General features: G+C 45.4%; 1 protein-coding gene across 30 annotated transcripts in view; it reads left to right on the top strand.

Annotated features, from left to right (window-relative positions):
* Positions 1 to 14,393, top strand: part of LOC139420421 (supervillin-like) — a 138,251-nt gene that overhangs the window by 82,971 nt on the left and 40,887 nt on the right. For 29 of the 30 annotated variants that reach the window (XR_011635515.1, XM_071170503.1, XM_071170532.1 and 26 more), the window contains exons 3-7: positions 2,977 to 3,068; positions 5,947 to 6,007; positions 6,201 to 6,352; positions 6,751 to 7,519; positions 13,137 to 14,156. Coding sequence is in view for 29 of the 30 variants with exons in the window: in XM_071170503.1 (XP_071026604.1) it covers positions 6,000 to 6,007; positions 6,201 to 6,352; positions 6,751 to 7,519; positions 13,137 to 14,156 (1,949 nt within the window). In the remaining variant the exon portion in view is untranslated. Of the gene's footprint in view, positions 1 to 2,976; positions 3,069 to 5,946; positions 6,008 to 6,175; positions 6,353 to 6,750; positions 7,520 to 13,136; positions 14,157 to 14,393 lie in introns of all 30 variants that reach the window. The other variant, XM_071170522.1, reaches the window with a different exon arrangement.

A 14,393-nucleotide genomic window follows, 5' to 3' on the forward strand; every position in this document is an offset into this window, starting at 1 on the left:
TTTATAGTATGAGTACAGTATATGTTTATAGTATGAGTACAGTATATGTTTATAGTATGAGTACAGTATGTTTATAGTTCTATACGTTTACAGTATGAGTACAGTATATGTTTATAGTTCTATATGTTTACAGTATGAGTACAGTATATGTTTACAGTATGAGTACAGTATATGTTTACAGTATGAGTACAGTATATGTTTACAGTATGAGTACAGTATATGTTTACAGTATGAGTACAGTATATGTTTATAGTATGAGTACAGTATATGTTTACAGTATGAGTACAGTATATGTTTATAGTTCTATATGTTTACAGTATGAGTACAGTATATGTTTATAGTATGAGTACAGTATATGTTTACAGTATGAGTACAGTATGTTTACAGTATATGTTTACAGTATGTTTACAGTATGAGTACAGTATGTTTATAGTTCTATATGTTTACAGTAAGAGTACAGTATGTTTACTGTTCTATAAGTCTACTCATTCTATGTATAAGAGGGTGGTTTAGTTGTCCATCTGAATTCATAGTTAAGGAATGATCAATTGTAGGCTACCCCCAAATAAGGTATGTCATAATTTACTCAAATGATTAATTACTTAAGAATGGGTGTGTCGTGTGTTCTTAGCCCTGTAATAAGCTAGATCCCAACGGCCCCTTCCCTCAGATACTCGAGTGGTATATTTCATACCAGAACTGGTTTGTGGTGCAGATGTCCAACCCACTCCATTACAAACAGCCCTCAGGATATTTTTCAAGAATGCTCTTTTCCCACTGTAATGCTTTGCTAACAGCTCTTAGTGTGGCATATTGTAGATTTGAGTCTGTGAATAGACCAACAGATTCTACGACCTTGATGTGATTATTCTACACTGAACACAAATATACATATTTTACTGAGTTACATAGAAGAAAATCAGTCAATTGAAATAAATGTACTAGATCCTAATCTATGGATTTCACCTGACTGGGAATACAGCTATGCATCTGTTGGTTACAGATACCTTTAACACAAAAAAAGACAGCGTGTGGATCAGAACCAGTCGGCATCTGGTGTGACCAACATTTGCCTCATGCTGCATGGCACATCTCCTTCGCGTAGAGTTGACCAGGCTATTGAATGTGGCCTGTGGAATGTTGTCCCACTCCTCTTCAATGGCTGTGCTAAGTTGCTGGATATTGGCGGAAACTGGAACACGCCGTCTGGGGAACACACAGGCCATGGAAAAAAACTAGGACAATTTCAGCTGCGGCATTATCATGCTGAAACATTAGGTGATGGCGGCAGGCAAATTGCACGACAATGGGCCTCGGCATCTCGTAACAGTATCTGTGTGCATTGTATTGCCATAGATTATAAAATGCAACTGTTTGTTGTCCGTAGCTTATGCCTGCCCATACCATAGCCCCACCATGTGGCGCACTGTTCACAATGTTGACATCAGCAAACCACTCGCTCACACGACCCCATACTTCTCCAGCTTGCCAGTGGCCATCGAAGGTGAGCATTTTCCCACTGCAGTCAGGTCAAGACCCTGGTGAGGATGATGAGCACACAGATGAGCTTCCCTGAGATGGTTTGACTGTTTCGAAATTCTTCGCTTGTGCAAACCCACAGTTTCATCAGCTGTCCGTGTGGCTGATCTGACGATCCCACAGGTGAACAAGCCGGATGTGGAGGTCCTGGGCTGGCGTGATTACACGTTGTTAGGCCGTTTGGACGTACTGTCAAATTGTCTAAAAGGACGTTGGAGGCAACTTATGGTAGAGAAATTAACATTACATTATCTGGCAACGGCTCTAGTGAACATTCCTGTAGTCAGCATGCCAAATTGCGCACTCCTTCAACTTGATATCTGTGGCATTGTGTTGTGTGACAAAACTGCACATTTTAGAGGGGCTTTTATTGTCCCCAGCACAAGGTGCACCTGTGTAATGATAATGCTGTTTAATCAGCTTCTTAATTAGGTGTGGCATATATTAGGTGTCATCTTGCTGTGTTGTGCACTGGGGCCTCCCACTTCTGTTTCCAGCTACAATAGTAACTTACAACATTAACAATGTAAAGCCAGTTTGCACTGTTCTGTAAAGGGAGTAGTACACAGCGTTGTACGAGGTCTTCAGTTTCTTGGCAATTTCTCGCATGGAATAGCCTTCATTTCTCAGAACAAGCATAGGCTGACGAATTTCAGAAGAAAATTCTTTGTTTCTGGCCATTTTGAGCCTGCAATCGAACCCACAAATGCTGATGCTCCAGATACTCAACTAGTCTCAACTAGACTAGTCTAGTTTTATTGCTTCTTTAATTAGCACAAGTTCTCAGCTGTGCTAACATAATTGCAAAATGTTTTCTGATGATCAATTAGCCTTTTAAAATGCTAAACTTGGGTTAGCTAACACAATGTGCCATTGGAACACAGGAGTGATGGTTGCTGATAATGGGCCTCTGTATGCCTATGTAGATATTCTATTAAAAAAAATCTGTTTCCAGCTATAAGTCATTTACAACATTAACAAGGTCTACGCTGTAGTTCTGATCAATTTGATATTATTTTAATAGACCAAAAATGTGCTTTTCTTTCAAAAACAAGGACATTTCTAAGTGACCCCAAACTTTTGAACGGTAGTGTACATATAAATATATGTATGAGCAGTGACAGAGCGGCATAGGCAAGATGCAATAGATGGTATAAAATACAGTATATACATATGAGTAATGCAAGATATGTAAATATTATTAAAGTGACTAGTGATCAATTTATTAAAGTGGCCAAAGATTTCAAGTCTGTATGTAGGCTGCAGCCTCTCTGTGTTAGTGACGGCTGTTTTAACAGTCTGATGACCTTAAGATAGAAGCTGTTTTTCAGTCTCTTGGGATGCCACCAGAGTATAATCAGATTGTTAATTTCTCTTTACTGAAACATACCCTGTTCTGACTGAGCTATTCAGTTTTTATTTCTGCCCCCTCTGCAGCTTCCAGAAAGAGTTTTCGTTCGAAGGGAAGGACGACCCAGCCAAGAACACCAAGGATATAGATGTCAAGCTCTTGGCAAACCTCCCCAAAGGTGACTCGGTGGTTTCAGCGTGCTGTGCTGCATGAAACACATGACTATCTGACAAAGTCTGCATCCAAAATGGCACCCTATTCCCTTTTCATAGTGCAGTACTTTTGATCCGGAGCCATTGGGATACATTCTCTGACAGAGACTTTCCCAGGGTTATGGGGCTGAGGGAAGTGGTTTCTATTGTGTGACTGTGTTGGTTGGAAGGTTTGTTTGATGGCACTTGTTGCCTTGATAAGGTTCAGTTGGAGATAATATTGTGGGGTTTTACGGGAACAGCGTGTGTGAGGGCTAGGAGGGGATAGTGTGTGTAGTCCTGGGGGGTGGTGTTTGTGTTGGGTTCAAATGGGGGAACTGGAGTTTGAAGACTCTTGACAGGAGCAGAAACCCTCTGGTAAAAGTAGGGATGCACCGTTGTGACATTTTTGACCGACACCAATATCCAATATTTTTCTTCCCGAAAAACCAATACCGATAACCGTTATTTAAAATTTTAGCAGCTTTTTAAGCATTCCAGTGTAGTTAAATAGTTGAAACACACACGGACCAAAAAGTTCATTTGTTGGCGTTTCCGCATGTCCCCATTACCAGTAAAACATAATCAAAATCTATTTATTTCACCTACTTGCTGTTTTGTTGCTAATTAGTTCAGTGGTTTCATTCTCTACCAGGATTTCATCATGCATGTCAAGCAGTAATGTTTCAGCTCTGTCTGTCCATGGCCTCTCTTCCTCGGTGCACACTGTCACTGTCTGTTTCCATATTGTCCAGCTGTGTCTGTAGCATTTCACGTAAAACCCTGTTTCTTGTCTGCATTGAAGAGGTGGTCCTTGTACCTAGCGTTGAGCATGGTGGCGACACAGTAAAGAGGCTCAGAGAGAATGCCACCGATTCGCTTGTTCACAGCCTCTTGTAGAGTACTTTTGCAAGTTTTAACCCCACGGTCTGTGTCGGCAGTTGTTGTTGAGCAGGCGTTTCAAAGCCATGACAGAGGGTATCACTTCTGCTGCAGACACAGTTGAGCTTATTTCTCCAGTCAGTTGTTCAAATGGAGCTAGGAGTACTCATGTTTCAAACATGTTCTCAAATGCCATTGAAATGGCAGCAGTGGTGTGAGAACCAGCACATTCTTGAACATGCAATACGGCTTTCCTCCATTTCCTTCCGACAATAAGTTGGGTGAATTTTGGTACCATTCCTCCTGACAGAGCTGGTGTAACTGAGTCAGGTGTAGGCCTCCTCGCTCGCACACACTTTCAGTTCTGCCCACAAATGTTCTATAGGATTGAGGTCAGGACTTTGATGACCACACCAATACCTTGACTTTGTTGTCCTTAAGCCATTTTGCCACAACTTGAAGTATGTCATTGTCCATTTGGAAGAGCTATTTGCGACTAAGCTTTAACTGATGTTTTGAGATGTTGCTTCAATATATCCACATTTTCCTTTCTCATGATGCCATCTATTTCGTGAAGTACACCAGTCCCTCCTGCAGCAAAGCACCCCCACAACATGATGCTGCCACCCCCGTGCTTCACGGTTGGGATGGTGTTCTTCGGCTTGCAATCCTCCCCCTATTTCCTCCAAACATGACAATGTTCATTATGACCAAACAATTGTATTTTTGTTTCAACAGACTAGAGGATATTTCTCAAAAGTATCATCTTTGTCCCCATGTGCAGTTGCAAAATGTAGTCTGGCTTTTTTATGGCAGTTTTGGAGCAGTGGTTTCTTCCTTGCTGAGCAGCCTTTCAGTTTGTCTATATAGGACTCGTTTTACTGTGGATATATATACTTTTGTACCTGTTTCCTCCAGCATCTTCACAAGGTCCTTTGCTGTTCTGGGATTGATTGGCACTTTTTGCACCAAAGTACGTTCATCTTTAGGAGACAGAACGCGTCTCCTTCCTGAGCGGTATGATGGCTGCGTGGACCTATGGTGTTTATACTTGGGTGCTATTGTTTGTACAGATAAACGTGGTACCTTCACGCGTTTGGAAATTGCTCCCAATGATGAACCAGACTTCTGGAGGTCTACAACTTGTTTTCTGAGGTCATGGCTGATTTCTTTAGATTTTCCCATGTCAAGCAAAGAGGCACTGAATACATCAATTGGAGGTATACATCCACAGGATTATCTCCAATTGACTCAAATTATGTCAATTAGCCTATCAGAAGCTTCTAAAGCCATAACATAATTTTCTGGAATTTTCCAAGCTCAAGTTTAAAGGCACAGTCAACTTGGTGTATGTCAACTTCTGACCCACTGGAATTGTGATACAGGGAATTATAAACATGAAATAATCTGTAAACAATTGTTGGAAACATTACTTGTGTCATGCACAAGGTAGATATCCTAATCGACTTGACAAAACTAAAGTTTGTTAACAAGAAGTTTGTGGAGTGGTTGAAGAATCAGTTTTAATGACTCCAACCTAAGTGTATGTAAACTTCCGACTTCAACTGCATGCATGTATAACCACTTCCTATGCTCGGTCAATTAGTCAGTTGCAGTTTGAACTTCATATCTTTTATTGTTGAGGCGGGGTGTAGATTTTTGTCAGTTCCTTGTGAATGTCTCTCTCTCAGCGATTTGTTCCTGTGTTGTAGAGAACAGAGTAGCTAGCGGAATCATCACCTCATTATAGTTCGAAAACAAGACCCACAAAACAAACAGATCTCTTCTTGCTCTAGATGTGAACGTAGCCTGGTCCCACATCTGTGTAAACTCTACATTCAACTCTCTTGGATAATGAGCTCAAACTGTCCAACCTCACCTGCTGTGATGCCTTTCTCCTATCATGACTACTGAATTGATAAACTTGATTGTTAACGCTCACATTTTTTCCTCTTGTACCTAACTTTGTATTCATCTGTCCAGTTTCAGAATTGAGGAAGCGTTTTGAAAGCATCAGCCCAAGCTCTAGCTGGGAAATGAACAGGTACGACTACGACATTTAGCTCCTTCAACCATGTAATGAAGCAAGCAGTTATTGTAGTGGTGACTGTGATGAATAACAACGTGTGTGCGCGCGCGCGTGTGTGTGTGTGTGTGTGTGTGTGTGTGACCTCAGCATGTGGCCACTCAAACGGGTATTCTGTCATGTCAGTCAGTGTGTCTGACTCTGTGTGTAGGAAAGAGAGGATTGCCCGGCGGTTGGAGGGTATAGAAAGTGAGGTGCAGCCCGCCATATTACCCAGCTGCCCCGGCCTAGTGACCAATCGGCTGCTAGAGGAAGACACACCCCGTTACACACGTGCCTCGGACACCTGTGACCCCTGTGTCGGTGAGGATCACTAAACCGCACACATTGTACCTAGGTGTTCAGCTACTTGCACGACCCACAGAATGACAGAACTTGAGCATTGCTAGAGCTCCATATAGTATATAATTATCGAAACCCGACCCACGCTTTTGGATATGAGCTTGGTCATTTGAAAGACATGCATTGACTTCATGCATTATATACACTGAGTGTACAAAACATTAGGAACACCTTACAAATATTGTTGCGCCGCCTTTTGCCCTCAGAACATCACAAATTTGTCAATTCAAAATGTGTCAAGATATGAAAGCGTTGAACTAATGCTGCTACCTATTGTATTATCATAATATTTTGTACACTGTGTATTACTTGTGTAGATTTGGTCTAAAGATTTTGTCTCGGTCTATCCCCTGTCACAGTGCAGTGTTACAGTAGGGAGGACCTGGAGAGTCCAGAGATGATGACCCATCAGCAGGTCCCTGCTCCAGAGAGGCAGTCCAGAGCCCGGAGCCGGCCTGAGGGCCAGACCGTCCCAACTGAACCCATTTACAGCTCTGACTCCACAGGTACCGACCTGGACTCCAAGGCAGATCGGATTGCTCGCTACAAGGCGGAACGGCGTCGGCAGCTGGCCGAGCGCTACGGTATGTCTCTGGACCAGGAACCAGACTCCACCACCGATCACTTCTCCTCCCGATCTGGCTCCGCCCGTGGTCTCAAGGAGTCTGACACCTCTTCCGTGAGGCAGCAGGGCTACACAAATGTCAAGCCACGCCCCAGGGCGGAGTCTGTGGGGGATGAACCCTCCTACACCTCAGGCAGCTCCAGGGTGGGGAGAGTGGCCACCCAGCCACAAGGCTCCGGCGAGCCTGGCCAGGGGCGACCCAGGGTGGACTCGTTCACGGAAAGGGAGAGGGTGATGAACCTGGAGAACCAGCGCAGGGCGGGGCAGCAGGAGAGGAACATCAGTGCCCTCGAGCTTCCCTCTTCCGCCAGCTACATGGATGTGACGTCATCGTCGCCCACCTCGGCCAAGGTGCCCGTCGCTAACGACTACACCGTCACAGGGGTGCCCCCCAGCTCGCCCAAGACGACCCGGAAGTCTTCGCTGCCCTCCCCCAAACAGGGGGTGTCCCCTGGGGACCTCTTCATAGAGCAGCAGGCCCACAACATCCTCGGCAGACAGGGGTGAGTGGACCGACCTACTACACTGTCTAGTCTTCTTTCTCTTCCTATTGTTAAGGTTCTCTCTCTGTACAGTATCTTTCCCCTTACTGTAAATAAAACGGATGGAGAGAAGGAGAGGGATCATCGGTCTCTCCCTCTCTCTCACACGCACTCAGTCTCCTTGATCCCTTTAACAGAACTCTCACAAGGTCGTCCTCTTGGCATGAACATTATCTGAGTCCAATTGGCACCCTACTCCCTATATAGTGCACTTCATTTGGCCAGGTCAAAAGTAGTGCAGTAAATACGGCACAGTGTGCCATTTGGGATGCACACAATAATTTATAGCATAGAGGAAGAGCAATCTGTGCATGCAGCAGCAGGCTCAGTCAATCCAACAGGGTTTACACACAGCTGAAGTCCTCCCAGGTCCAGTTTTTGTTGTTGCTGCATCGTGTTTGATGTTGCTGCATGTACAGTGCCTTCAGAAAGTATTCATAGCCCTTGACTTTTTCCACCATTTTGTTGTTACAGTCTGAATTTGAAATGAATTACAGATTTTTTTTTGTCATTGACCTACACACAATGCCAGTAGAATTATGTTTTTTGAATTTTTTTTTACATAGAAATGAAAAGCTGAAATGTCTTTTAGTTTATTAAGTATTCAACTTCTTTGTTATGGCAAGCCTAAATAAGTTCAGGAGTAAAAATGTGCTCAACATGTTACATGATAAGTTGCATGCACCTATTTGGTAGATGGGTGAGAGAACAAAAAAAACACATGAAATATCCATTTGAGCATGGTGAAGTTATTAATCACACTTTGGATGGTGTATCAATACACCCAGTCACTACAACAATACAGGCGTCCTTCCTAACTCAGTTGCCAGAGAGGAAGGAAACTACTAAAGCCAATGGTGACTTTAAAACAGTTACACAATTGAATAGCTGTGATGGAAGGAGAAACTGAGGATGGATCAACAACATTGTAGTTGCTCCACAATACTAACCTAATTGATAGTGAAAAGAAGGAAGCAAAACATGCATCCTATTTCCTGCAAGGCACTAAAGTAATACTGCAAAATATGTGGCAAAGCAATTAACTTTTTGTACTGAATAGAAATTGTTATGTTTAGGGCAAATCCAATACAACACATTACAGAGTACCACGCCAAATTTTTAAGCATAGTGGTGGCTGCATCATGTAATGGGTATGCTTGTAATCTTTAAGGACTGGGAAGGTTTTCAGGATAAAAAAAGAAACTGAATGGAGTTAGGCACAGGCAAATCCTGGAGGAAAACCAGGTTGTCTGCTTTCCAACAGACACTGGGAGATTAACTCACCTTTCAGCAGGACAATAACCTAAAACACAAGGCCAAATCTACCCTGAAGTTGCTCAACAAGAAAACAGTGAATGTTCCTCATTGCCGAGTTATTTAAGTCAAAACCCTACTTGAAAATATATGGGAAGCCATGAAAATGGTTGTCTAGCATGATCAACAACCAATTTGAGAGCGCTTGAAGAATTTTGAAAATAATAATAGGCTAATTAATGTTGCACAATCCAGGTGTGGAAAGCTTTGAGACTTACAACTGTACTCGCTGCCAAAGGTGCTTCTACAAAGTATTGACTCGGGAGGGGGGGGTGAATACCTAAGTGAGAGATTTATTTTTCAATACATTTGCAAAAAATGTCTTAAGTTTTCACATTGTCATTATGGGATATTTTGTGTAGATGGGTGAGAATATATTTAATCCATTTTGAATTCTGGCTATAACACAACAAAATGTGAAATAATTCAAGGAGTACTTTCTGAAGGCACTGTACGTATTTTCTTTCTGTGCCAGAATATTCAGGTGGTTGAAAAGCGACTTGTAGGATGTCGGTGATAAAACTAAAGGAGCAGCTATATTTGTTGCTTCGCTGAACAGTTGCACAACCCACTTGAGCCAAAGTCACGAAGTCAACAAAACCCCAGGTTATGAGACTGCTGATACAATGCAATTCCAACAATGACACAATATTAGATGTTAGTTTAGGTATTCTTTATTTGGGAGTCATGGTCCAATGCAGTGTTGTGTCTAGTCTGGAGACATGGCGTTTTTCTCTCCTCAGTCCCGCAAGCTAATTTTAACAGCCAGCTAGCTGTAGCCTGCTGGTGCTAAACGTTGACTCACTGAGGGGAAACAATTAGAGACACATGCTCCCATTCCACATCCCACAAGGCATCTCTATCTCTCTCTCCGCCCTCTCTCTCTCCGGTTTCAAAACTTGGCAGCGGCTGTGTTGCGTTAGCCATCAGGATGGGTGTTGGGTTACAGGGGCGCGATGTGACTCCTCGGTCAGAACTATGAGCACATACAGAGACGCAGATGAAAGCCAGCAAGGCCACGCCGCCCACCTGGAGAAAGAGTTTAGAGTTTAAGACACGGAGCAGCTCTCTCTCTCTCGTTCAAGCGCTCGTGCTCTTGCTCGGTCTCTTAGAAAAACCCTCTGAGTCACATGCTGTTGCCCTCTGCTGGGTGAGGGCATGGCTCTGGAAATCTGGTAGGACAGATGAAGGACATGCACTCAGTGACCAGTTTTGTGTTGTTCAATCGTTGCTCAATTGGTCTCAAGGGACCTAAACATGTGCCAGGAAAACATTCCCCACACTAGTACACCACCAGCCTGTACCGTTGACACCAGGCAGGTTGGGTCCATGGGCTCATTCTGCTTACCCCAAATCCGGGCTCTGCCATCAGCATGCCGCAAGAACATGGGTTCGTCAGACCAAGCAAAATTTTTCCACTCCTCTGTTGTCCAGTGTTGGTGATCACATGCTCACTGGAGACGCTACTTCTTGTTTTTAGCCGATAGGAGTGGAACCCGGTGTGGTTATCTGCAGCAATAGTCCATCTGTGACAAGGATCGACGAGTTGTGCGTTCCGAGATGGCGTTCGGCACACCACTGTTGCAATGTGCCGTTATTTTCCTGTTTGTGGCCCTCCTGTTAGCTTGCACAAATCTTTCCGTTATCCTTCGACCTCTCATCAACGAGCTGTTTTCACCCGCAGGACTACTGCTGCACATTGTACACAATACATCAGTGGAATGTCTACTATTTGGTATTTTATTAGGATCCCCATTAGCTGTTGCTGAAGCAGCAGCTACTCTTCCTGGGGTCCACATGAAACATGTGGAGACATTATACAGAACATTTAATAGACAAGAACGTTTCAAGGACAGAACTACATCACTTGAGAAAAGGCATACGTAGCCTACATATCGGTGCACAAACTATCTACTGTGTGGTACAGTGCATTGCGATACATGCTGCTGTGTGCGTCATGTCTGTGTGTCCTATCATTTTCCCAAGCCCCATTTGATGTCTCTTCATTGTTCATTTCGATGAACATTCCCGGATAGGATTTATTGTTCCATAGTTTGACATCTCTCCAAATACCAGAATGATAACCGAGCTCCCAGTAGAATGGGATATCCACTGAAGTACAAGGCAGATGGATGGATGTTTCTTGGTCATGCTAAATGTGAAGTCAGTTGTGTTTGTGCTACAAGTGAAATGCTCGGGGCGGCCTAGCCACTCACTCACCCAAGGTGCGTTCGAAATTACACCCTATTCCCTATAATAGTGCACTACTTTTGACCAGAGCTCCATAGGACTCCGGTCAAAAGTAGTGCACTACATAAGGAATAGGGCGCCATTTTGGATGCCGCCAACCCCAGTGTCGCTGACTCACTGCGTCTCCCATCCCATTGATGCAGCCCGGAGGTGAAACTAACCAGCAATTGGTTCCTCCAGACCGATTCGGAAGGCAACACCCAATCCCTTATCAACTGGCCCTCCAGGTACAGGGTGTTTTGACCCTCCCTTCCCTCCTTCCCTCCACATTCCCATCTTTTAACCGAGCCCGTTATGCCACCTTCACATCAGACCTCATTCCTCATCAACATTAATGGGTGTTTTGCTGTGTTTTCATTTCACTGACCAAATTACCCCCCCCCCCCCCCCTCCCCGTCCCCGTTCGTGTTGTCCAGTGGACTCTAAAGCTGTTTCTATCTCAATGCCTTATAGAGTTGTCGCGTTACTTACTGTAAGTGCTCTATTGCAGGACTCTCCCTCTTGTTTCTCTACTGACTAGGCCAGACTGTCTCAGGGAGAAGGGAGGATGAGGCTGGGAGTCAGACTGTGAGAGAGAACCCTTTAGTCACGGCTCATCCCCCAATCCTTTCCCAGCATTGACTCAGCAAATAGATCTCGTACAGTCTATATCCCTCAGGCCTACACACAGTCAGAGGAACTTGAAATTAGAGCTGCAATTATTATTATTGCCGAGTTGGCTCCAATTTCACCCCAAAACATTTACTCTAAATCTCCTTAGATCTTGGCTAGGGTTGCTAAGTTGCTGATAACTTTTGGTTAGAGGGTTCTCTGATTTCTTGCTTATTCCCTTGTAAACTCAAGTAATCTTCCAACCGGGATTCCTGGGAAACCGGCACGTTTTGCAACCCGAAACTGGGCTCAGATCAGTAGTACTCTTTGTGGGTACGACAGAGCAGTCCGAAATAGATTCGGAGTGTATGTCAACCCTTATTCATGGAATTGACAGGACTTTGTTATTATGGTCGGATATACGATCCATTTCTGACCAGATAAAACCTAATATCAGCCACAAATCCCAAATGGATTGTGAATAGACGGCTTTCAACAACAACAAAAAAAGCCACAAGTGAGGGTGATGCCAGCAAAGTATTGTCTGATTCTCTGCAGTACATCCGATATCAGCCTAGAATTGTGAGCCTAACAGAATGAAGAACAGCTGAACCTCTAGCTAGGACTTCTGGATTTAGTCACAAAGGAATGTCGTTCAAAGATGAGGAGAAAAGCAGACACGGTGAGCTGACCTTCCACAGCCAGTGCTAGGCCCGGGTTGCCCACCAGATTCACAAAACACAATCTAATACAAGCAATAGCAACTTTGCTTAACTTTCTTAAGTCTATAGGCAAGGGCAAAATGGCAGTTAATAAGAAATGAAGTGTTCTGTGATTTCCAGGCACTGGCCTACTCAGCTGTGGAAGACTGTTGTGGAAGAGTCCTCCCTGACCTTGAGTAGTAGAGACTGGTGACGAGGGAAGGCAGAGGAGAGGGAGGGACTACTCCCAGAACCCCACAACCATCACATACAAGTCTTACAAGTGCTACTGTTAGCGTTGCATTAGCCAACACCTGACAACGGCTGCTAGCTAGCATGTTACCAACCAACCAACCCCCACCACCATTCAGCATGTGGTCTGACTGTGCACTGCGGCCAATTTGATTCCCTGTTTAATTTAGTTCTTCATGCATTTTGCATTAGTATCTCACTGGTCAGATGGTATTACAGTTCATTCATATGACTATTTTTCTCTGGGGATATCTGTGATACTGATGACATTTTGACAGAAATAAATGGAGACGCATAAGGAGGAGGAGGGGTTGAGAAGGGAGAGGGGTAGAGGGGAAAGGCAATGATTTATGGCTGAGGGAAGGAAAGGGATGTGTTGGGCTTTCACCATTATTTCTCTTTTCTCGCTGCACTCTGAGTTTCAGTACAAACTGCAGCAAGTTTTTAACCCTCTCGGTCTCTCCCTGAAGAATCAGAGTTAGGGAGAGGCTCGTCAAGGAGGAGGGAATCGGACAGAGTCCAGAGCTGGGCCACCGTGTCGCTGAGGCCCCCCTGTACAGGAGACACCCCCAGCCCCGAGCCACCACCTTCCCCACAGCCCACCACCATGACCACCAGGCTCCAGCCTACACCACCACCAACCCTCCAGGCCCACAGCCAGCCAACTCTCACCCCCAGCCTCAGCTCACCCGTTCTGGGCTGAGTGATGACCCCAGCTATCTGTCCATGGACACCGGCCCCGGTCCCAAGGCACAGCAGCCCCAACAGCCTCAGCCGGAGGAGGAAGAGGAGATGGAGGGAGAGGTGGATGAGGAGAGGAGGGGCGCCCATAGGGAGGGCAGACAGGAAGTGAGGACGGAGGGACTACTGAAGAGCAGGAAAGCTGTGCTGCCATCGGAGATCAGACGCAGGGAGAAGAGCACAGAGGACCCGCGTGGGAGCGGCCCCAGGAGAGAGGAGGAGCAGGCTGGGTACAGCAGGGCCCGAGAAGGCCAGGGAGTAGGACACGGGAGGAAGGCTGAGCCGGAAGGGCCCAGAGGAGGGTGCATGGGAGGAGGGAGAACCAGGATGAGACTGGAGGAACTGGACACAGACCCTGAACCAATCAGACCTACAGGGGAACACGTCTCCCGCCTGCTGGCCGCAGAGGTCAGAGCCTCAGAGGAGCGCCAACAACCGCGGAATGACGACGCCATTTACATCCAGACCAGGGGAGGAGCCATGACCACAGACGCTCCCGTCTCCTCCAGGCGCCCCACGTCGGACACTGGGGCCCCTAGAGGCTCCATCCCCAAGACCCAAGAACCAGGGCCAGGGTGGGTCAGAGAGGCAGCAGTCCTGCAACAATGGGCCAGTGAGGATGGGATCAGTAATGGAGACCAGAGCCCTCCAGAGACCAGGGACGCTCGTGTCTCTGTGGCCAAGCTTCGCCACTCCTACCTGGAGGGTGCTACGACTGCTACTGCCCCAGTCGTCAGGAAAACAAAGCTGTAGGTGGTTCTGTTCTGTAGTACAGTGCTGTTCTACAATCCATTCTGCTAGGAGCTGCTGCTGGCTTCTATCAGGAGCTCGCTCGCTGCCCTGCCTTGCCTAGCTAACACCAACCTCCTCCTGACTGAAATAATCGGTGTGATTATTCTGAACAGGGTTTCTTCTACTAACGCATAGTAGAAACACTCATCCGATCACTAACGCTAGCAGTAGAGCGTTTCGCGGGGGGTTGACTG

Source organism: Oncorhynchus clarkii, chromosome 11 (assembly GCF_045791955.1).
Source record: "Oncorhynchus clarkii lewisi isolate Uvic-CL-2024 chromosome 11, UVic_Ocla_1.0, whole genome shotgun sequence".
NCBI lineage: Eukaryota > Metazoa > Chordata > Actinopteri > Salmoniformes > Salmonidae > Oncorhynchus > Oncorhynchus clarkii.